At 40.5% G+C, this 23,991-nt stretch overlaps 1 protein-coding gene across 7 annotated transcripts in view; it reads right to left on the reverse strand.

Moving 5' to 3' along the window:
- The window catches only part of EML1 (EMAP like 1), a 121,199-nt gene that overhangs the window by 68,503 nt on the left and 28,705 nt on the right, over window positions 1–23,991 (reverse strand). For 6 of the 7 annotated variants that reach the window (XM_021549681.2, XM_021549680.2, XM_021549678.2 and 3 more), the window contains exon 1: window positions 9,776–10,028. The exons of the other annotated variant lie outside the window; for it this stretch is intronic. In XM_021549681.2, the coding sequence (XP_021405356.1) occupies window positions 9,776–9,842 (67 nt within the window). In that variant the 5' untranslated portion in view covers window positions 9,843–10,028. Of the gene's footprint in view, window positions 1–9,775; window positions 10,029–23,991 lie in introns of those variants that run through there. 7 annotated transcript variants of the gene reach the window in all.

Consider the following 23,991-nt stretch of genomic DNA (forward strand, 5'->3'; position numbering starts at 1 on the left):
AAATAACTAACAATGTAATTCAGCTATACATTTGTTCTGAAATACTATTGGTGTGATAGTCAGAACCATTTTTTTCCAGGTTTGCACAGATAACATGCTTATCCCAAGTCTTTCAAATAACAGGTGATCCAATGCAGCAAAAACAATCTAAGCAAGACCCACCACACAATAATCAATAACAATAACAATCTGGGGAGGGAACCCCATAACCAAAGCCCTTACTATTTGTATCCTATTTATTCATCTTTCAAACCAGAGATGGAAACACCAAGCTATTAAATAATAAAAAGGACAGGTAGACTGCTACATCCATATTATTTCTCATCTTTCTGCCTTAAAAATGACATAGATCTTTCAGTAAAGCAGAACTGTTGCAAATGTAAAGCCTTGGTTTTAGTTCTGTCTGATCCATTAAAACTTGCTCAAAACTAAGAAGTCTGGAGTTTTAAATTTTTTGTTCTGAACATGACCAACACTCATAATGACCTTTCTGACAGAGAAACTGTTAAAAGAATCTTCAGACCTAAAGAAGTGCTCAAGCCAAACACAGGTCCTACAGTCTCTTGTTCAGGATATTAAAAATCTCTTCTCAAGAAAACCAGAACAACAAGGAAGAAACTTCTCTCTTGGTGTACTGACCGTGTTACTTCCCAATCAGAATGAACAATGGTTAAAGACTAGAGAGTGGGAGAAAACATCTCTCAAAGACTGCAACAATACAACTGCCCCAGGTCTAGCCACCACAACTCTCAATACATATTTCAGTTTGGACCCAAGGATGTTTATGCAGTGCTTGTCACCCATCACCCCTCTTTGGTTCATAGAGAGGCCAAGCCTTGGGAGAGCACTCCAGTAGCACAGCAGGAGCACCCCAGTGCTGAAGTGTGTTTGGTACATGGCATTATCTTAGAGCTAGCCCACAGTAAATGCAGAGACACTGGATACCCCAGCCCTCACCACAAACTGTTTTGCTTTACAGATTTCTTTCTCTTGTCCCATAGTTCCTGCTAAGGTGGACATAGCACGTGCTGAAGTGCAGCCTCACAGAGCTAGTGCACCTTAGATATGCCTCTTTCAGCCCTTCAGCTGCAAGACCCAGCAGTACACCAGTCAAGAAAAGGCTTGTCTGTATGCCAACAGTAGCCAACCCCAGCCTACACCGGGGTCTGCAACCAACCCCCCAAATTTATAAATGGATCTCTTCTCACTTCTCAGTAGAGAAAGGCCTCAAGCCTTGCAAAACATATAAATGCTTAACTTAAAAATTGTATAAAATATTTAGTCCCAAAGGACCCCTCATTAGTTTATTAAAACCTCCGAACACAGAGGAAATCACTTATTTCCAAACTGAAATACAGCTACCATGAGGACTTCTCACACTATCTAGCACAAAAGGGAGCAAAAGCAAGAATCTACCCTCACACCTCCTCCCTGGCATGGCATTATACAGAATTCACTAAATTTTAATAGATACATATTTTACTATGAGAGCCAAAATTACTAAGAATACTCATTTTTTTAGATTCAACCGGGTTTTGCCATGATCATTTCCAGAGTTTCAAAGTTCAGTCCTACTGAAGTCCACAATTTCTATCACCTGCACATTGTCTGGATTTTGCTTCTTACCCCAAATCACATCAGTAATTATTTACTGTGTTACACTGAGGTATTATACATGTGCTTTATAACACTGCTTCATATAATACATGGACAGCAACTCCTTAAATTCAATCTTAAAATTTAATTCAAAATTCAATCTTTAGGTTCACAGTGAGTAACTTAAAAACGATGGCATAGTCCTGTCTGCCACTGCCCTATAATTCTGGCCTGCATTTGGTAGGAATGCAGACACTGGTTTGAATAAAGACTGGCCTGAGCCTCAGAATATGCTAATGCCTGCAAGGTTTTTATCAGTTTAGATAAAGACCCCGTTGCCCCCTGTGGCCCAGCCAGCCTTGCTGGACCACCCATGTAGCCACAGACCTCGGTCACCTCCAAGAAGCCGCCCTCGGGCACCACACAGTTCATCGGGCACTGCAGTGGGACAATGTGGGTGACACCCAAACCCTGACCTACCTGCTCCAGGGCAGCACGAGGACCCACCTGCCACATCCTGCAAGCTCTTTAAAGCAGCATCTCCACGGGGGAGATGGAAGGATGCTTTCTAGGCAGCAACAGATCTGGGTAAAACAGCTTGTGAATTGCTGCATAGGGAAGGGGAAAAGGAAGCAACAAAATGGTAGTTGGTTTTAGTAAGCATAAAATAAATATGAAACTGTTTCTCAGGATCTTTCTCAGGTATCAAAGGGACTTTTTTTTTTTTTCACCAAAGGAAAAAAAAATAAAGAGCTGCTCCTAATGCTTCTGACTTCAGGGTACAGAAGCCTTTAACAGCCTCAAGGAAATTCTAGACACCAGTGCCCAGTTAGCCCCACTTGAATGTACAGGAGCTGTACTGGGAAACGTCAAAGGCTGTTTCAGTCTACTATGTTTTCCAATACAGTTGTAAGGAAAAGATCTAATTTTCATAAAATACAAGGTTCATTACAAAGTTTTTATTTGAAAATACTTGCCTTTAGTAGCTTGAAAGAAAGATTGTTTCTCTATTTACATATTGAAATGTGCTCATCTATTCTGCATCTTAGGAGCCTCACATTTCAAAGCTTTAGGCTCCTGTTCACACTCAATTCTCAGATGACTAAAAGCCAGTAACAATGCTTCACCTATTGGCCTGCAACAGATTATAGAAGTCATACTTAAAACCAGAAAAGATGTTTTCATTCCTGTCTGCAGGAATCTTGATGGAAGTTTCCAATCAAATACAGGGTCTATGCCATTAAGAAATGCAAACTGATTTTATCACAATGAAGTGTTTATTTCAGATTTTAAATCCAAAACGGTGATTAGTTTCTACATTCCATGATACCTAAAAACAATGCTAGAGATCTCCAATGCTAGTTTTCAAATGAATATAATATATTTATTCAGTAATCTGTCATTTCAAAGCAAGATGAAAATATGATGGACCATGTCAGATTTTACCCTTTGGAAGTAATGGAGTATGGACAATCTCACTTAATTACTTTTCAAAGAATTAATTTAGTGAAATCATGTTAACATATCATTATCCCCACCCCAACTCCCTAAAAAACCTCAGGGAGTTACTTCCATATTTTAATTATGTAATGGACGAACATTTTAAATTGTGAATCATGGAAGAAGAGCTTCATCCACAGCTCCTTTTGCACTCCCTTTAAGCTTTCACAATTCCTTATGGTTGACCAATTAGTGTCATTTGCAAAGAGCAAGCACCCGACAAAAAATGTAGTCATTAGACCATTTCATACAAACTTCCTACTTATTTTCTCTCATCATCCTCAAGATTTTAGAGATCAAAAGACAGGTTCTTTATTACAGCTTCACAAAACTTCTCTTGACAAAAGAACTGCACATCAACTTTAAAATCTTCATCTTAAATTCCTAAGGAAAGGAGAAAGAAGAGGGAAGTCAGAATAAAACCTATTAAAATGTATGTCACTGATTGGTGCACTCCCTCACTGTCTCCTCACGTATATCCACTTTTTAATAATGTACTTTTAATATGATTTTAATCTTATTTGAATTATTTGCACATGGTTTAAGGTTCTATAAAAGAATTTCAGATTTGCTATTTTTAATCAGAAATTAAAACATATATTTTATCAGCTCCTTAAAGTACTATTAAATTTTTAAAAAACTCCTTGAAGATCAGATAAAGCATGTTTCTCTGCTGAGAGCCCAATGCTTTAATTTGCAATTCTGTATGTTGTTTTATTCATGATAAAATACTTGATACTTGTAGCTTCTCTTCATATTGCTAACACTGACACAGATTCTCTGTTGAGGTTTAACTATCACTAGAGGATTCTTTCATGACTGGTCTACATTTTCGTTTGTTTTTAGAAGCTTAGTTAAAAAAAAGGAAAAAAATTAAATTCCAGTAACTATAATTAACACCATTCATGACTAATACAAGTGTTAATAATTCATGTTTTGGAAATAAATAGCTAATTAAAGGGCAACAAATTCAGTTTACTTATATAGTGTCTTATTAGCAATAATAGTTTGAGCTCTAATAAGCTAACAATATATATTGTGCAAGTGTCCATTGCAGCAAGTTATTTTTAATTCATAGCATACTGATTTATTCTGCATTCAATTACTGCACATACCAACAAAAAAAGTGTTTCTGTATGCCACCTCTCCCTCCGCTTTACTCCAGTAGTGAAGAAAAATATTCTAGAATCAACTTATACTCTGTATAGCTCCAAAATGCATAAAACTGACACAATGTAGAGTCCAATTCAGAATTTCAGTTAAGAGTTTGACTGCAAGAGCCAGAACAAATCTCACTGAAAGAAAAATTAAGAAAATACTGTCTAAGCAATGCTGTCTAAAGTAATAAAATCTTATGTCCTACAAAACTGGTAGAATATTCAATAGAATATTCAAGTGGGGCATGGCCTCCATTCAAAACATGCTGCTGTTCTGGAGAGAAGAGGTCGAGAGATGAAACGTGGGAAAGCCTGATTTGTCTCTCTGACTGTGTTGTTTTCAACTTCTGAGAAAAACAACATGAGTAATGCTATTAACATGTTTGCAACATCTTTTTGAACTTGCTTGCAACACCTTTTCCTACACAGAATGCATGAATCTGCCCAGTGAACACTGAATTAAATCCAGTTTTGTTTTGCATTATTGCTAGGAAGTGATCACAGTAAAACAAATTACAGTCTCTTCCAGCCCTTGACAGATTTGAACCAGTGCCCTGAAAGCTACAAGGCTCAACTTACCATTGTTCCTTCCCTAACCCATTCCATATTGTGTGACTTTGGTCCAGCTGTAGGAAGAGGGTAACTGGCTGCATTTAGTAAGGTTGAGGAGAAGAAGTGTGAGAGTCAAATGGGAAAGAAGAGACAACCACCAAAATAATCCTGTCCATAGAGATTTCCTGTTTGTGGTGCTCACTTCCTCACTGATAGGCATTGCTCCACTTGCACATACAGGAGTCAGAGAGAAGAGGTACACATATTCAATTTGTTTTCAGGAATGGAGGAGAATTACAGAAGCAGAAGATTCAAACCATAAATAGAGTGACAAAAACTGAATCACACAATTTACTTTTCATGACTTGAGTGACTGACAATTATCAAAATTATCACTTATCAAAAATCTTAATATGACTTAGTGATTTTGAGGCGAGGGAGCCAAAAGGAACTGTTACTTCTTAAGAGGTTTTTTTTTATTATTGATCTGTTCAGCCTGGAGAACAGGAGAGCTCATCACAGTCTACAGCTTCTTCATGAGGGGAAGAGGATGGGCAGCCACTGCAGTGACCAGTGTCAGAACCAGAGGGCAGAGGCAGAAGTTGTGTCAAGGGAAGTTTAGGTTGGATATCAGGGAAAGGTTCTTCATCCAGAGTGCTTGGGCACTGAACAGGGTTCAGAAGCATCTGGACAATGCTCTTGGCACATGGCATGCTTCTGTATCGATAGTCCTATGCAGGGCTAAGAGTTGGATGATCAGACCCTTGTGGGTCCCTTCCAACTCTGCATATTGTGTAATTATTCTGCTCTTTTTTAAAAATAAATTATAGCATAGTTTGCATAAATTTAAATTTTTCTCTAACTGTAAATTTTTTACTAACAATTACTCTTCAGGTAATCTGTTAAACAGAACTGTAATTAATATTATGGAGTCCCTTGCCAAATACATCAATTTCATTAAGAAATAATGTTTCACACTTTTTTTTTACTGCTTTACCCAGATACTCTGAAGTTGAACCTTCTGTCAAACAAGGCATTTGTAGTTGCAGGAATGGCCATTTGACAAGCATGATTTTCCCAGTAGCTCATGAAGGACATTTAAAAGATGCTACAAGTTCCAAAGAAATCATAGATAAATTTTCACTTCCATCTTTAAGTCTACATAGGCATTTTGCAGGAATTCCAGATTTCACCCTTTACGTTTCACATACCTAATAATCCTGCCCAGAGCTATTACTGTGGGGAAGACTGTGTAAATAGATAGAGAATAGATAGATAGGGATTTGTGGTCAGAGGACCTACAAAACTCTGCCCACACCCTACATGTCTTCCCAACCTGTCTATAATCAGCACTGATCACAGCTGCAGCTTAGTAAATCAGCTGGAGGCGAGATGAGCACTGTCTCAAATTCCAGTATGTGTCTTGTTTGGTAGGGTTTCATGTTCAGTATGGTTCTCTCCACCAGTTTTTAAGCAGATGCTAAAAACCTCAACATTATCTCACCTTATCAGTATCCTTCCACTTTTACCTTCAGTTTAAATAACGCATGACTAACAACCTGATTGACTGTAGATAAACATACTGGCTTTCTACCTAAAAGTAACTCCTATACCAAGAAAGGTATCTATAACCAGGCACAGTTAATATTATCTAAGCTGTACCTTATAACATGCAAAATAAACCAACAGAGTCCTTCATTACCTGGAAAGTGACACATAAGTTGATAACTGTCCTATAACTGTCCTTGGGCTTTAAGAGGAGTTATTTTAGTGTCTTTCTTAAAAATAAACAAACAGAACAGGCAGAGCAATTAACAAAACATTTTGTGCATCTGAAGACTGTCCTCTGAAACTGAAGATGGAGATACCAAACAAATTAATAGCTATGATCAACTCCTCCAAAGCAGGCATGCACTTTCTGCTCAGTTTACAACTAAGGAAACTAAGGCATCAAGAATGAAATAAGTTGCCTAAAATCACATTGGAAGTTTGTATTTCTTGCTTTGATGTTATCTCAGATTGACACTTGTGTTCATTAACACAGTACTTCTCAAATGCCAACTGTAGCTTTACTATTCTGTAAAAAGGAGTTTGAAGAAAGTAGGTGGCTTTGAACTAGCTGTGCTAAATATTTGCCCTAGATTTTTACATGCAGCTCAAAACTAACATATTTTCCTCACCCTCTTTCTTCGCTCCCTTCCTTCTCCACTTACCTTATTTTTTACACATCACAAGCCGTAAAAACACATTACTAAATAATCATGAAAACTAAATCTGCATGTGAGGGAAGACCCAAATTCTCCCTAACCCAGGGCCCTTTCTAGAAAGAAAGGAGCAAGTTGGGGCCAAATCTGCTCTCATATTAACTTTTTTCTCCCTGACCAGGTCCTCCACAAGACAAGGTCCTGTTCCCTCATCCCCATCACAGCTTCCTACCCATTACTGCTCCCTCCCTCCCAGTCCCCTCTTGGGCTCCCACCCACGCCAAACAAGGAGAATGCATTGAGAAGTGGGAGGGGCTGCAGCAATCCTTGGCCCAAGCTAGACCTTGGTTGCTACCCCACAGGTAACCCACAGATATTTTTTCAGGAGCACAGCCTTTGCATCCTGATATTTTGAAATAATACATACAGGCCATCTCTTTATCATTTATTCTGTTTGAGAGCACCAGAAAATTCCACCATGTCTTTTCTTGTGCAACTAAAATGAATCCTATTCAGAACAGGAACCTTTACAGCATACAACAATGATCACTTTGAATGCTTACCAGCTATTCTGTATTTCACTTTACCATATACTAAAATCATATTGTCTTTCTATCTCTACCACTTGCTTATTTTGTTTGGTTTCTTCTATATGTCTGCCCTACTCCCAACTTCACATCATTTTCCATACTGCCCATTATACATGCAAAAGCTTTCCAGTTTCCTGTAAAGCAATTTTATTTACATCTTTACAACATCAAAACCCTCACTGGCATCTTCTAGTTGTATTTTCTTCCTCATGGGCCATGTGCAAAATACCTGATTACCTCAAGGCTGTACTCACAGGCTTGATTATCTTTAATTTCTCATCTCATTTAATATAGTCTCACTAAAGGCTAACTTGTAAAATGAAGGGCTTCTGAATTCAACCACTTTTTTTTGTAAGCACAGAATAATACAAACTTACAACAGCCCTTGAGGTTGCTATCTACAATGAGACAAAGCTAAGCAAGTGATTTGTTCTAGAAACATATTCTAGAATATAATACTTAAGGATTAACTAAGATTTTAAAACCTATGTACAGTATAAATCCATATGGCTTATTTCCACCGAGTATAATAGATGCTCAGAGTTACCAAAACAACATGAGGGCCAGTCCACAGGAATAAGCTACTCTGCTTTTTCAAACTATTCAGAAAGTGATGCTACTCCTTCTGCTCCCACATGCAGGCTACTATCATGACCATTGTAAAAGCAAAGCTCAGGGAATGCGGTAGGAAGACAGCTTGCTTATAAATGGATTAGAGTATAAATTTTGAAATACAATGCTGTATGTTGCCTTATTAAAAACACTTAAAATGAAATATTTATTAAGTTTAGGCAAAACAGGCATCTGCTATTAGTGTACAACCTCTGTACACAGTCATAGTTTTCTCTCCTGAAGAGCTCCAAAAATACAGTGTCACTGCACAATGCACAGCCCACACACACAACTCCTGCTACACCGAAAAAACTGCTCTCACAATCTCCAGGTACACACATACCGAGTTTTCTGCAAATCTGTCTCTTTCTTGCACCCTACCACAAAGAAAATAAAGTGAAATTTATCATCCTCACAGCTTCCAAGGAAAGAGGCAGCTATGTCTGATGTAGTTGCTGTCATGAAGCAATTTTGTATGAACCTGACTTCAGCTGTTCAGACAGCAGTAGAAAGCAGAGAACACTGCTAAAATGTAGAGGAATAAGAGATCTACAAATATGAAAGATGAGATTATGAATGCTCACAATTTTGCTCCTAGAAAGCAAGAACTCGTATCAAAGTAAAGTATTTTGAGATTACAGTTTACCATGAAGAACTCTCTGTAGTATTTAGAATAGCGGATTTATTTCCCTCAAGGAAAATGTTAGCTACTTGAATAATCCCAAGAACTATGCAGGCCAATCTCCAATACTGCCTGTGAGGACACTGGCAGCTCCTCACCTCCTTCCTTTTTTACGACCCATCACTGCAGCCTGCCAGCTCCCCTGTCATGCTGCCACCCAGGTGACGCCACCACCCCAATAACCCCTACTTTAAAAAAAACAGCAGAAAGAAAAATCAGTAACTGCAGGCCAACTCCCGGAACTCCGCACAGGCATCTCGCACCTCAAGGCCGCCCTTGGCCGGCGCAGAGCGGCGCCGGTGGGCTCTGGAGCGGGGGCGGGCAGGGGCTGAAGGACACCTGCCCCCGCCGCGGCGTCCCACTGCGCCCCCGGGGTCACGGGCAGCTCATGCATATAAATACACGTCTTAGACACACATATATATATGTTTATTTATATATATGCATATATATATATATATGTATATATGTGCTTGTATGTTGGTATACGCGTAACGGAGAGACGCAGCGGTGGGCGATCGCTTGAGCTACCAGATCTGCCTTTGGGAAAGATGCACACAGACATCTCCAGCATCCACATAACGCACACGTATCTCCGCATATCCCCATGAAGGACGTGCAGAAGTTGCTCGCAGAGGCGCCCCGAGGGCTGGCAGGTTTCCCGCCGAATAACGGGGGAGGCTGAAGGGGGTGAAGTTTCCTCCCTCCTCCTCCTCTTCTCGCCGAGTTGCGCCGCGGCGCCGGGCGGCCCCGGGCGGAGGAGACGCCGGCGGCAGCCCGGAGCAGGCCCGCTCCCGGCGCTGCCTTCCCCGCGCCGGCCTCCGCCTCCGCCCCGCCGGAGCGCCGGGACCCCGCCGCTGCCGGGCCGGCCGCCGCCCTTACCGTTGCAGAACTGGAGCAGCGAGGAGGTGTCGTAGAGGCTGCTGTAGCTGGAGAAGCCGTCCTCCATCCTGCCGCCGCGCTCCCGGCGTCCCCTCGGCTGTCCCGGCGGCCGCCCGCTGCCTGCTCGCCCACACGCTGCGGAGCGGAGGCGGCTGGGGCCGCGGCGGCCTCGCTGCCTGCCTCACTCAGTTGCCATGGCAACCCATTCACTCCGCCGCGGCTGGGGCGGCGGCCGCTCCGCTGCGCTCCGCCGCCGAGGCGCGGGGGGAGAGCCGCGGGGCGGGCCGGGGCGGGCCGGGGCGGGCCGGGGGGCGGCAGGGCGGGCGGGGAGCCGGCTCCGGGCCGCGGAGACGAGGACGGGCCGCGCGGTCCCTCTGCCGTGCCGGGGCTCTGCCGCCGCTCGGCCACACCGAGCGTCCCGATCGGGCCGAGGGGGAGCAGAGGCGCTGCCCGGCCCTGCGGCGGGAGATGGCCGCCGATCACCCGGGGTTAACCCCGAGTACCGCCGCGGACTCGGTTAGGGCTGGAGCGCCCCAGCGTGCGGGGCAGGGGTTTTGCGGCGGCAGCTGTGCGGCCGGGGAGCCCCGCGGACTCTGCCTCAGCATCCCTCCCTGCCGCCTTATCCGGGGCTCCTCTCGTTCCTTCCACCGAAGCAACAGCCTGCCTGTCATTGCACCTTACGCCCTCCACTGATTTCAGTGGCGATCCTCCTGGCTACAGGATGGAGCTGTCACGATAACATTGTAACTGACACTCTCTTAGAAAACCGAAAAGAAATATACACATTGTAATTCCTTATGGCATTTTATACAGTTTAAACTACGTAGTTTGAAGAGCGATACGCTTTCCCAATACCAGGATACTAAAAGAGCTTTGACTGTTTAACATGTTTTTATCTAGGTATATTCATGATGTCCGTTCGTGATGAGATGAAGGTAGTGGCCCAAAACTGGTGGCTAGTAATATTGTAAAATTATTTGATACATTTTGGGCTTCAATTTCTGTGCTGAGGAATGTTGAAGTGTCCAGTGACTGAAAGGCATTTTTAGTTCAAGGTCCTCAAGAGACACAAGCGAAATAGTTCATTGCACATCTATAGCACCTTTCATCTTGAAAAATGCTGAAGCACTTAACACATGTCTTCAGTCTCCAGTCCTTTCAGAAGCTTTCTGCAGGGCAGTTCCATCATGTGGATCCATTTACAGGCGTGGGTTTGGTATATGTGAGTCTTTTCACCAACCACTAAACCGTGGCAGTGCTAACACAAAAGCGTGCTATAAAATTAGGCAGAGATATCAGTTCCATGTTAAAGCAGAGTGAAAAGTGCTCCCTCTTGAATTGTCAGTGCCAATATTGGTAGAGTTGAAGTCATCTCCAGCACGAGCCTCATATGCTTAAATTGTATCAGACAAAAACAACCGCATTTTATAGCTGTGGGCTATAAATAACAGAAAATTGTGGTAATTTAATGATATATTTTTAAAAACCAAAACCAGAGATAAAAAAAAAAAAAGAGAAATACTTCAAAACTACAAAGGTGTACAGGTATTCTTAGTGTTTGAAATGAGACATGACTGTTTCTCATCTTTAAAAACAACACAGAGCCCTTAGGTTTTCTCATGACTTTCTCATTCATAAGCCATCAAAAGTTTCAAAGATGCTATATTATTCTAAAGCATTTTACAAATGGAGAAAGACATATACGGGATTTTTGGCAGACAAATTGCAACAATAGAAAAATTAAGCTCATTTTCAGTAAAAATTCTGACTAAACATTTCCTTCATTTTGAAACATTATTGCCATCATTTGGTTATTATTTTTGAGGTTGAGAAGTGTTTTAGTGTGCTTATTTTCCACCATCTTGAGACAAGAGGTGTGCTCACCAGAGGATGTCAATATTATTTTAACTCTACCTCCTTCTGATGTCTAAGTTTTGGAAAATAAAATTATGAAACCTATGCTATCTAAAAGTATTATGTTTCTAATAAAAACTGTGTTGTCAGTGAGATTGCTAAAAAGATAAGAGAAGTAAATGCCCGGTAGCTTTTATGAAATTTATCAAGGTAAGAGAAAGACCAGAAAGAGGCAATGCAGCTCCATTTCAGAGAGTAGAAATTAAAAGTCACTTAGAAACTCAAATCTAATAAATCCTTGGCGAGAGATGCAACACGTAAAACCTTACAATAGATTTCCCACTGAAATTAACAGTGACGGTGTCTGTGAAACCTTTCAGCTCAGCATGCTGCAAATCAGCTCAGAGATGTGACAGAAAATGGTCTCAGCTCCAGTCTCCAGATGCTGTTATGATTCCATTATACTCTAAGAGCAAGGCTTAGAAGAGGGAAACACTTTCATAATTTAATGATTTTGAGACCTGTAACAATCTCATTATACTAAACTGCACCACAAGGCATGAAATGAAAAAGAAATTCTGTCTGGCTGTGAGAACAATGGCACAATGGATTAGAAGGATGCACTGATGTGTCTCTAGGAATTCTTATAGTATGGTGAAACATCAAAAAAACTTTTAGTTATCCATTTTTCAGTATACTGTAGCCTGCATCATTTGTACATTTCAAAGCCAGTTCTTTGGTAAGTGTGAAACCATAAAGGTGGGAATGTGGCATCCTGAGCAGTACAGTGGGGCTGGTGTATCGGGAAAGGATTTGTTGCTGTACACTTGTGCACACTGACTGCTAGCAGTCAGAAACTGTATGATGTTACCTTTTTGAAAGCTGTATTTTATACTTAATGACTTAACTTTTGTTTGTCTTGAGTAGTGTAATGCAAATTACTTTTAGCTAAGTGAGAATAAAAGAGCTTTCACCCATCCCTCGCTGAATTTTCAGGAGTTCATATACTCCAATATTAGGACAAAGAAGACTTGCTTTCACTCCCTGTTACCAGGCTGTAGTCAAATTTCACCAAATCACAGAATATTCTGAGTTGGGAGGGGTTCACTAGGATCACCAACATCCAATTCCTGAAAATGCTGATGTTCCCTTTATCCCTTCTGAAAACAGGATTGGGCTGCTTTCACCCTGTGGTGGTAGCTTGGACAGCCTGCCCTTCCCAGCTGTCCCCTGGGTCTGTGCTGAATGCCACTGCTTCCAGCGGCTTTGTGTGGGGGAGGTGGCACTGGCTAAGGGAAGGACGCTGGGATCTGGCTGCCAGTGGCAAACCCGCTGTGCAGAGCTGCTGATGGCATCAGGTGCAGTGAGCTCTTCTGTGCAGAGTTTACTGGAGGTGAAGGCTCAGTTCACCGCAGAGACTGGAGGGCTCTTCTTTCAGGTCAGTGCAAAGCCTGTCTGCTGAACAGATCAGGGAAGCTTGGATAGCTGCTGTGCACACGGAATGTACATTGTAACTAGAGAAATCTTCATCAGGCAAAGCATCTAGCACCATCAGCAAATGTGCTGGTTTTGCTAAAATTTATCATTGGATATAATTATAGCATCTGTTTTACCATGACTAACTTTTGAAGATCCCCTCAAGCTCTTTAGCAATCATTTGATGGGTCACATTTACGGCAGCGTGACCAAAGGGAGCTAAGCTCATTTCTGTAGCTCCCTGTGTTTCTATTTAACATGTAAGAGTCCATTTCACCATTCACAGTCTTACTTAATGCAGCAGTTGGCCTCTGCTTGAGTCTGGAAGTTTTTAAATTGTATGCTTGTTCAAGGTTTGCTTTTCCTCTGTGAGTCAGAAATTTCATCCATTAAAAAGCTGAAGTGCTGCAACACTTGGTGCCTGGGCCTAGACTGCAATCCAAAACACAAGGTACCATGTGTGTGCTTCTCCCTGAATCATTTCATTCAAAACAGAGGAAATGGGCATCTTTTCCAGCTGTTCATCCCCAGCACTGAGAGCTGGATGGTCTGAAAGCTGGCATCATAGCACAGGCACAGTGCCCTGCCTCAGCATTGGAGGACAGAGTGCTTTGACAGAAGCTGCCAGGGCTGAGCAGCACAACACCCAGCAGCAGCAGCAGGAGCAAGCTGCACACAGCAGGAGCCCTAGGGAAGGAATAGCCAATGCCTGCTTTAGGAACTAGCAGGATGAGGTCAGCACTCAGCAGAGAGAAGCTCTGGGGTTAAGTTTTGGATTTAGATTCCTGAAATCTGATGAAATCCTGATTTATACTTTTTTTTTTAATGTTTATTTGTTTTCCCTTTCTATTCAGAAAGCAGCAGCAATGTTTGGGTTTTTAAAGAGAATTTCATGCAGTGAATACATTGTTTTCATTCTGCAGAAGTGGCTTTTTCTCACTGCTAAGACTACCTTAAGGTACTGGCTGTCAGGATCCCATCATAGGCTCAAAAAAGGTTTCCTGTCCTAGTGTGGTAGGAAAGGAAGAAGTGCCTTGCTGCCCAGTCTCCTTTGTGAGAACACTTCAACCACTGGAATAATCATTAATTCTAAATAGCAGGACTCCAGTGTTTCAGCCACAGCAGGGAGCTTCATGAATGTCACTACAAAGCAGACTTCATGCATGTGGGAAAGATGGGGTATAAGAGGAGGATCACCATTATACCAGCACAGTCTGAGTGCATTAAAAATACAATATAGCAAATGTGGGATGAAGCCATCAAAGCTATGCAGGTTTAACAATCCAAATGAAAATATGTCACAATATGCATGTATATATCATGTTGTTTTGAACTACATATATTGGAATTATGGAAGTTTCCCTATAATTAATAAGAATAGTCTTAAACATATTGCCCTGGAAAAAAATACTGTCTTGCAGATTGGTTAGTTTGTAAATACAAAGAGAAGACTTTGAAGATGAAAAGAATAATGCTTTCCACATCTATGACTCTTCCTATTCAAAGATGGGAGGCTGCTCAGCAAACACTGATGCTTTTAGATTTGCACCACATTTTTGAAATAAATGTTTGCTTTATTTGCTTATTTGGAAAATGGGAAGAAAAACATGACACAGGCAAGGTCATGCTGGGAAGTCTGTGACAGAATCAAGCCATAATAACTACCAGTTATTGCACCATCTGCAATATGAGTCTACTGAGAATATCCTGCCCGTAAACACTGAAGATACTACTTGTATGGTTTGTTATGAAATGCTTTTGAGCACACTGTTTGTGGTAGAAACTCTCTTATGTTTGCAAGACCCCCCTAACACTTTGGGTTCAGTGCACATCAATGTATGTAATGGCTGAGTGCAGACTTACTACATCCACAGCTGTGACATTGAGATTTGAAACTGATGAGAAGCAAAATGTACTACAGATAAACAGGAATGCAACTCCTGTTCCATATTCCATTGCAATCTGCAAACAACACTTCTGAGATATTAATACTCTGTGAGATTGACAGGAAGAGGCACAGTGATGGATGGCATCACACAAAATGATCCCTCCACCCTTCAAAATTACTCCTTAGGAGTTTTCAGTTCTAACTCAGTTCTGCAACCCTATTTTTGGTGGCTGCAGCCCTCAACAGTCTGAAAGCTTTTGCTAGCAGAGCTCTTGGAGATCTATGAACCCAGGGGCACAAATCCTGCCTCCTGTGGTGGGCATTTCTGGTTTCAGGTACAATAGCTTTGGCACAGGTTCCCCAGTTCACCATTCAGGGTGCAGGAGGCTTATCCCTACAGGTCTGTGGCACTTCCCAGGGGGAATTCCCTCCCAGCACAAGGATCTTTCCTGCACCCACTGGAACCACAGGGGGCCCCAAGATGTAGGTATGGGGAAATTATTTCAGCAACTATGAAAAAGTAATGCTTCTGTGTGGCTTGCAGCACACTGACACCCTTCTGCACATGGCTGAGAAGAGTAGTTTTGTTTTAATTTCTATGCTATGATGATAAAGATGTTACTGTGACAGTATATATTCCAGAGATCTATTTTATATGTATATTTAAATAATACTTTGTTAAAATTTAATGTCTGAGTTATATAAAGCCACAGCTACATAGATCTGTACCTTCTGAATTATATTAGAGAAGAATGAGACTAGAGTAAGCTATAATGTAGACATATTTCTTTAAAATGATATTTAAATAACAGCATAGCAAGTTGATATTTTAAGGTGTACACAAAAATTGCCATTTTTTTAACAAAGTGGTTCTACAGTACCCATTCTGTTCACTTTTTAGAAGGAGCATTTTAACTGGACTGTAACAATTCACACGAACATGTAAAACCGAGAAGTACAAAACAAGATGTTTGTCCAAAGGATACATCAGCTACACTGTGAGAAAGAAATCTCTCTCTTCTGCAAACAGGTACCCACAGTGCCTATGATGAGAAGGAAGGATCTCAGCACTCTATTTTATATTCCCTGGCTGTTAGGATAGTAGTTTAAACTTGTGCTTTACCAGAATTGATATTCCAAATTTCCCCATTTCTCATGTCATGGTTTCACTGTTTTTGGGATCCAGCACAATCAAGGGCATCTTGCGGGAACTGATATGTACCAGGAGAATTTACTGTCAGCCATATAGATAACAAAGCACACATAAAAATGTGTGGGTAAGACAAAGCACTGTGTTGGTTCAATATATTAATCTTAGAAGGGGCTAGACAATCTCATTTATGGCACTTTCTACATTTCTACATTACTGGAAACTTGCCCAGATATGGAAAATGAATGATGGCATATATCTTCTGAGAGATAGCTGGAAAAAATAATGTATTTCTTCTAGTGATTTCATATGTTACGCTTGCTTTTAGTGAGTGATTTATTGGAAAAACTGATTTGTGCTATTAAACAAGTAACAGGAAATAACTGCAGAGTTTACCTGTAATTTTAACTCCTGTCATCACATAAGCCCATTTACCACTTCAACTAATTTAACTTCAAGTTTTAGTTATCCATCCCTCTGTGTCTTTCACCAAATATAATATTAATTATGCCAAAAGAGGTAGGGGAAGGAAAAAGACAGTATTTCATTTGCAAGGTGTGGGTTATTTCTGCAGGGAACCATACCGGCTCCACTGGTTCAAACTCACTGAATTTCCATGCGCTTCCCTTGAGTGGGTGGAGGAGCAGGAGAGTGGATTGCAGTGTGACCTACAAGGACTAGGCAGGAATTTCAAACCACTACACTTGCAGATTCGTTTGATATCTTACAGAGCCCAAGACCACCTACATTGGCACCTTCATCCCTCCACTGCTCTTGCTGCCTCAGCTTATTTCTGCTTTCCCAGATCAAGATCACAAGACACAACCTGGGAATGGAAGGAAACAGTTAAATCATCAGCTAATCTAAGCTTGGCTGTCTGGAGAAAGAAGCAATAGGAAATAATAATTTCCTACAGTTTTCAACGTTACTTTACACTGATTTCCAGCATGGGCTGTAGCTTTTATTTTTGTGGGTAACTACCTTCCGAATGAAACTTTTTTATTTATTTTGGAACAGAATTTTCCTTGGAAGAAACTTTTTTTTCTTGTTCTGGTCTGTGCAATCACCCAAGGCCCACAATGTGATCAAAGCAATCCTGTGTTAAATGTGTTTTTTCAAAGTAATTTATTTCTGCAGGTTCATAGCAAGTGCATCCAGAAATTTAAATAAATTTCACTTTTGAACTCCTTTTAACATACAAAATGTAAGAAATAAAATGCAGGGAAGGAAGTGGTTGAACCAAAGAAACCTTATTTAATTGCCCAGAAACATAAATAGGCATCAGGGTTAACATGGCAGGATCAGGTCCATACAGTAATAAAATATGTGGCTTTGGTGAAAGAATTCTGATTGTTCTTAAAACACCTCTGCCAGCCAGTGCAAGGTGTAGGATTACTAATCCTCCTCAGGGTAAGCCATGCGTGACATTCTTTTTGGTGGTGGCATTCAAGAGAGTCCTGGATGGAGGAAAAAGTAATAGGGGCAATAATGGCAGTGTGTGAATGAAGCCCTGAGAACCAGCGAGGCCCTGCTGCCTGGCTGCCAGCCATCCAAGCATGAAGAACAATCGTACATTTGTCTCAGATACCAAGTTACCTAATTTTCAAAACGTTTCCTGATGCAGCCCTTTAATCTTAAGTATTTCACCACCTGACTTTTCTCTCTCAAGCTTTCAAAGAAATAAGAGAAAACCAGGAAGAAAAATGAAAATTATTTTGTCATTAGCAGTCATAATTCAGGAAAAATAAGGTCAAGAAGACAAGATCTTTTCAACTTTTTTATGCTGGATAACCCCTCATTGTCCCACCATTTCTGACAGAATAAATGCTTGAATAAATAATAGAGTGAATCTCAAAAGAAGTATACGTATTGTATGCCATAAATTATACAAGCAGATGCAGTTATGAACAAGAGAATTAGGAACATAAAACCCCTGCAGTGTTCAATGGCTGGTCAAAGGCTGGACTTGCCAAGGGACACTCTGTGGCCACCATGCAGTCCGAGCTAAGATCTTGCCCTATTCATCAGCCTGCAGCCCAGTTATGCAGGGGTCTACCACCTTTTCCTTTGCATTCTTCCTCTTAAACACCTCCTTAAATTTTTTTTTATTTTCATATCAGCAGCTTTTTAATGAATGTTTTGTCTTTAACCATCTTATGGTATATTTTACAGATGTCTGGGAAATCTTGCCCTGAATAATTTTGCATCTTCTGCCTAAACTATACCTCCAAAGATCCACATATTAAGGTGAATGAGTTTCCCTAAACTAAGGGATGGGTAGAATAGGTCAAGAGCTAATTATTCATATGTAACCTCACAGAGCACCATCAGCTTCAGCTGAATGCTTGTTTTCGTTCCTTTTTATTTATTAGAAAAAGTGTTATATAGCTTTGTGGCACTCTACACAGAAATAATTACAAATAACCTAGCTGCCTAATGCTCATCAGAGATTCCACTCAATTAAACAGTCCTTTGGCAAAGTCAAAACTCTGGGTTCAGGTTTTTCAGATTTAAACATCCTTAATATCTTCTCATTCTTTTATGATGTCTTTTATTTCAAGATATCAGATATTTTTTATTCAGCACTCATTTCAGCAGGGGAAAAAGAGTTTTGCAATATTGATGCAATTTATTGTTGTATGACCAATCAAGAAAATAAAGACATTTCAAAGAAGTTGATGGCATTCATTTCAGATATGTAAGATGTTTTAAAGAAAACCCACATAAGACTGTGGTAAAGGACATTTTTCCAACTTCACAAATAACATTAAATGCCATTTTTTGACCATGCAAGAGTAAGGAGTACATAATACTTTATGCTGGAAAAGAATACATGTGACTCATGAATTTCAGCTGTTGTAGATGTGAACTTGTGGAAAATGGTGCAATTAGAGGCCAGAAGCAGAGCAAAATATCTATTCAGCTCTACTGAGCAGATCAAAACTGCTGAAGGGCTGGAGAAAAAAAATGTCATTTTCTCTTTTGTTCATGTCCTCCATGGGCTACATTCTGCTTGGAGTTCCTTCATATTCAAAGAGTACAATTAAGGGAGACCCTTGGTATGATTTAGCATTTTTTATGTTTTCCATTTGTCTGATGAAGAGTGCTTGCTCTGTCATTCATTCACCATTTCCTTCCATGTGAAATTAGAAAATATGGCATATGAAATCTAAAACCCAGGTTTTTTCCATCCCTGCGTGTTTTCCCTTGGAACTCAGAAATTCAAGTTCTGCCAGTGTAGAGGAAGGGGAGGAAACGTAGTAATAAAGTTCCTGGCTTCATCACAAGCCCCTTTCTGACCTGACCAAGGGAAAGTGTGTGGAAAGGGATTGAACTATTCAGGATAAGTACAGATGAATGGCAGAAGTGCGTTCATGTAAAATCAGAAAGAAAAACCCACAAAATAAGATTTAAGCAGGGACAGTGATGTTACAAGATGTCATGATACAAATGCATAAGAAGAAGGCCAGGAGAGTGCTGGTTCAGAACTCAGGGGTGCGAGGCATCAAATGACAGACGTGAGCAACATACAAGTGATTGATGATGTTTTGTGTCTGTTTTCATTAACACTGCATTTCAACAAATGTATTAAGACAATCCTATTGCTGATAAATGTAGTTACACCTTCCTTGTTTCATTCCACTCCCACTTCCTCACTGCTTTCCTTCATCCCTCAGTCACGGTGATCTGTAAGGGTGTGCAGAGATCTGGGTGGGAACTGCTCCAGCTGAAAATTATTCCAACAAATAGGTGGTAGTTACTAAAATCAATTAGTTCTGCAGTTTGATCCATCTCTTAGCTGTACCACACTCAATGTTTTATTTTAAATTAGCTAGATGTATTAACTTCATCCTATGATGCTTAAAGGGCAGACTGATTAGGTTTCTGAGTGACTGGATATTTAATGTGTCAGAGGATAAGAAACAGGAAAGCACAGGACATGTATTTTAAATTGGGAAAAAAAAGAATAGTAGATTATTGATCAGTTGATTAAATTAAATTTCTGCTCCAAAGTTTAGGATTCTTTAGACATACATGTGTGAGTGCTTATGTAATAGAAGGGAAGTGAGTAGCATTCAGTTTTCATTGTAAGAACAAAGTCTGTCAAACCAGCTTAGTTCTTCCCATGACTGTATTGTTCTTTGGACAGGGCAAAGGAGTTGTTGTTATGTAACTCAACTTCCATAAGGCTTTCTGCACGCTCATGACACTCTTAGAAGCAAATGAGGAAATGCAGCCTTGCTAACCCCACTACACCTGCTCAAACAGGTCTAAGACTGTTGAGGTAACTATACCTAAATAGTGGCACAAAATGGAAGTAGGTATGAAATATGATTCTGCACATCTTCCACCTTAGTCCCACTACAGTCCACATTTTCACTAGTGACTGAAAAAGAAAGCAGAAGATATACTCAGTAAATGTGCTGCTTGCAGTTTGGGAGCTCTGCGAGTATACCAGTCAATAAGCAGATAATTTTTTCTCAAAAATCTCATCAGCTTGAAGGAACTATTTTTAAAAGCCAGGTAAAATGTACTAAGGACCAGTACAAGGGACTACATTTAGACAGGAATTATCTGCAGGAAGGTGGGTAATAACTGGTTAGGAAATAGCTTGACTGAGGGTAGGCCACAAACCAAACATGGAGCTGTGTTATGCAGAGTGGAAAAGGCAAGCAATGTAAGACAATGGATAAATAGTCCTGAAAATGTATGAAAAAATCTAGCCACTCTATTCAGCACCCTATTCATTCAGTGCCTCAGCTGGAACATTAAATCTTGTTTAAATTGTATCAACAAAGATTCTCATTCAGGTTAGACATCAGAATAAAAAAACTTTTCCTATTGTAAGAGCAATAAAGCACTGGGGTAAGTTGTCCAAGAAAGTAACAGAGCTCCCATGAAATAATTTTAGGGAGTTATGTGTTCTGTTTGATGTGATATAGCTGGTCCTGCTTTGGGTCCGATTGACAAGATGAACTCTTGAGGTCTTTTCCAGCCTAGGCTTCCTAAGAGTTATTGCCTAACCATTAAGCTTTCTAGGGAAATGTAGCTCCAGGCCCATTCCCATGGGCACTTTGCTGTTGTTTTCCACATGAGGTTAGGTTCACAAGTAATTGACTGGTGCACCTCAAATAATGCAAATTTTTTTTTTTTTTTAATCTCAGTTGCTATGAAGCTGGACTGTAAATTACAGTATTGTTCCATTGGTTTTTGTGTGTTCTGAGGAGACCAATTTTTCCCCATTTAAGTACTTGGTAATATATTCCTACCACCTCCAAGAGCAGGTGGTGAAGAAAACAGTTTCGTTTACATCAGACCAGAAAATAAAGTTTGTATACCAAAAACAAGTCACTTTACTGGGTACACGTGCAGTGCTACTATTCTGAGGGCAAGTAATGGAGAATCAGCCTTTCTTTTCTCAGTCACTGGTGTGTGTCAGGTCTGGTCAGCAAGAAGCCACCACAGTCCACTAGTGCTTGTTGTAAAATGAGCTAATACCTCTTTCATTCTTGTGTGGGTACAAATCAGAGTCAAAACTTGGCCAAAAAATCACTATCACAGTTGCAACTGTGAAATACCAAAAGTCTGAGCAGGTTTTAGGACTGAGGTGTCCTCATTATCTTCTTCCCAAACAGTACAGGGGATGTCTGGGATTTCACTTTTCTACTCTGCCCCCTTTTTTGGATCCACTCCTTCAATTTTCATATGGACAAGCTGATGAAGTGGAAAGGCAATTCACACTGACTGAAGTATTTGTTTTCTGTTAAAAGCCACTATTTGCTGCTTAGCAGGCAAACACAAACACCTATGGAAAAAAGAGCTGTCCTGTGCTCTCCTGAGCATCTGTAATCAGCACATCTGAAAACATTTTAAAGCGAGTTTAGCCTATATATGTCTTCACATCATAAAGCACTGCTAAGGACAGAATTGGATGTTGGATGTGTTTATATTATTCCCTTGTGTGAAATGAAAGGCATTTATGCATCTCTTTTGTCTGCATTCACACACACCTACACATAAAGGCATTCTGTCCTCCCTTTCCCTTATAAAGAGTGATGTTCTAATATGATTTATATTTTAGTGGCACAAGGTCCTAAACAGGCACTGAAAACGATCATTAATGTCAAAGGCTAGACTCTAATTCCTGTACTTGCCCTTTGCAGTACTAACAGAAGTAGTTTCTACAAGAGAACCTTGGCTTTTGCATTATCTAAGACACACTTTTAAAACAATAAAATATATTAATCTTTTATGTATTTCTCAACCTAAACCACAATGTTTAAGATTATATCTTGACATTAAAAAAATCTCAGGTTCTGCTTGGGTATAGAAGTGTGACACTTGAGAAAGCTGTGGCATTTGGATCTGTGTCCAACAGAGGGAGTGTTCAGAAACACGGCTTTGGTCCAAACTCTTTCTAAGACTGAGGAATTCAACAGAAGGGGAGAGGAGGACACGCACAGATGCATGTGAGCAATATGTGCTTTACTATTGCAATTCAATTCCTTGAGCTGCTCTCTGACAACTCAGGTGTTCAGTCACTGCTGCTTACAGATCCAGACCTGCTCAGAAGATTTAAGATCAGAGGATTTTTAGATCAGACAGGTGACAATATCACCTCTGTTTTTAAAGGGAACTATGAAGCTCTTGAAAAGAAAAAGCACTACTTATTTCATATCAACATCTTGATGTAAGATAAACTCAAGCAGAGGTCCAGTCTGGCAGGCACTTTGGGTTCAGTAAAAACCTGAGGTTACTTGGCTGTGCTTTCCTCACAGGCTGTCTCTATGGCAATGGGAAAATATTGTGAGGTATAGGAATGAAGGGAATATGACTCAGAGAGTACAGAAAAAGGAACATTCAGAAACATAATTCCCAATAGGCACAGAGTACGCTTTTCAAAAATACACACAAATCAAAGAGAATCTGCTGCTGCTTTGCCCTGGTGCTTTAACTGGAGAATGAAATTAATAAATAAGGAGCCATAGTGCTGCTTGTTTTCATTCCCTCTATTATCAGAGGGAAACAGAAGCTGGTGGTGAAGGAAACAGCATCACTCGGCTCTACTCCTTTGAGCTGTGCACCATTCTCCACAGGGCTGCCTTTCCAAGTGGAAAGGCTCCTCCTTTCACTTGTGAAACCACAGAGGCCCCTGTGTGAAGTCCCCTGTCTCACTGACCTGGGTCCCACCAAAATGGTATTTGGCCCAAATAAAAGGGCAGTAGCCCAAGGCAAGAGCCATCCTGCAGAGCATTGCACCCTACAGAGCATTGCATGAGCAAGAATTCTCAGGCTAACCCAGACCCGTGCTCTGACTGGCCCAGTACCAGATGGACTTCAGCTGGCCACACAACAGGCATTTATAAAATAGCTTGTCCTCAGAATAATTTCTTCCCCAGTTTTCCTCTTTAGATATTTAGTCCCAGGAAACACAGTATGTATATGTATATATATATATATATATATGTATACATACATATATGTGTGTATATATATATATATATGCGCACACACATACATGATCATGAGACAAACTCAAATGGATAAATTTATATACATAATCTTTTTCCTTACTTAAAAAAATATACCTCTTTCAGCTAATGATGATTTCATGGCCTGTGTTAGCACTGGTCATTCTCTGAATCATTTATGCTTTTGGCCTCAGTAGCACTCTGACACAATTAGTCCCACAGGTCATTTATGCATTTTGCAAAAGCCTTTCTTTTAATCAGATTTATATACTTAGTTTAATGACACTTTATCCTTGAACTCTGAGAAGCATCAAATTAACTACTCTCTCTAGCATTCCATTTTTCCTACATCTGTCTTAAGCTTCCCTTCCAATTT

The sequence above is a fragment of the Lonchura striata genome, chromosome 6 (genome assembly GCF_046129695.1).
Source record: "Lonchura striata isolate bLonStr1 chromosome 6, bLonStr1.mat, whole genome shotgun sequence".
Taxonomy (NCBI): domain Eukaryota; kingdom Metazoa; phylum Chordata; class Aves; order Passeriformes; family Estrildidae; genus Lonchura; species Lonchura striata.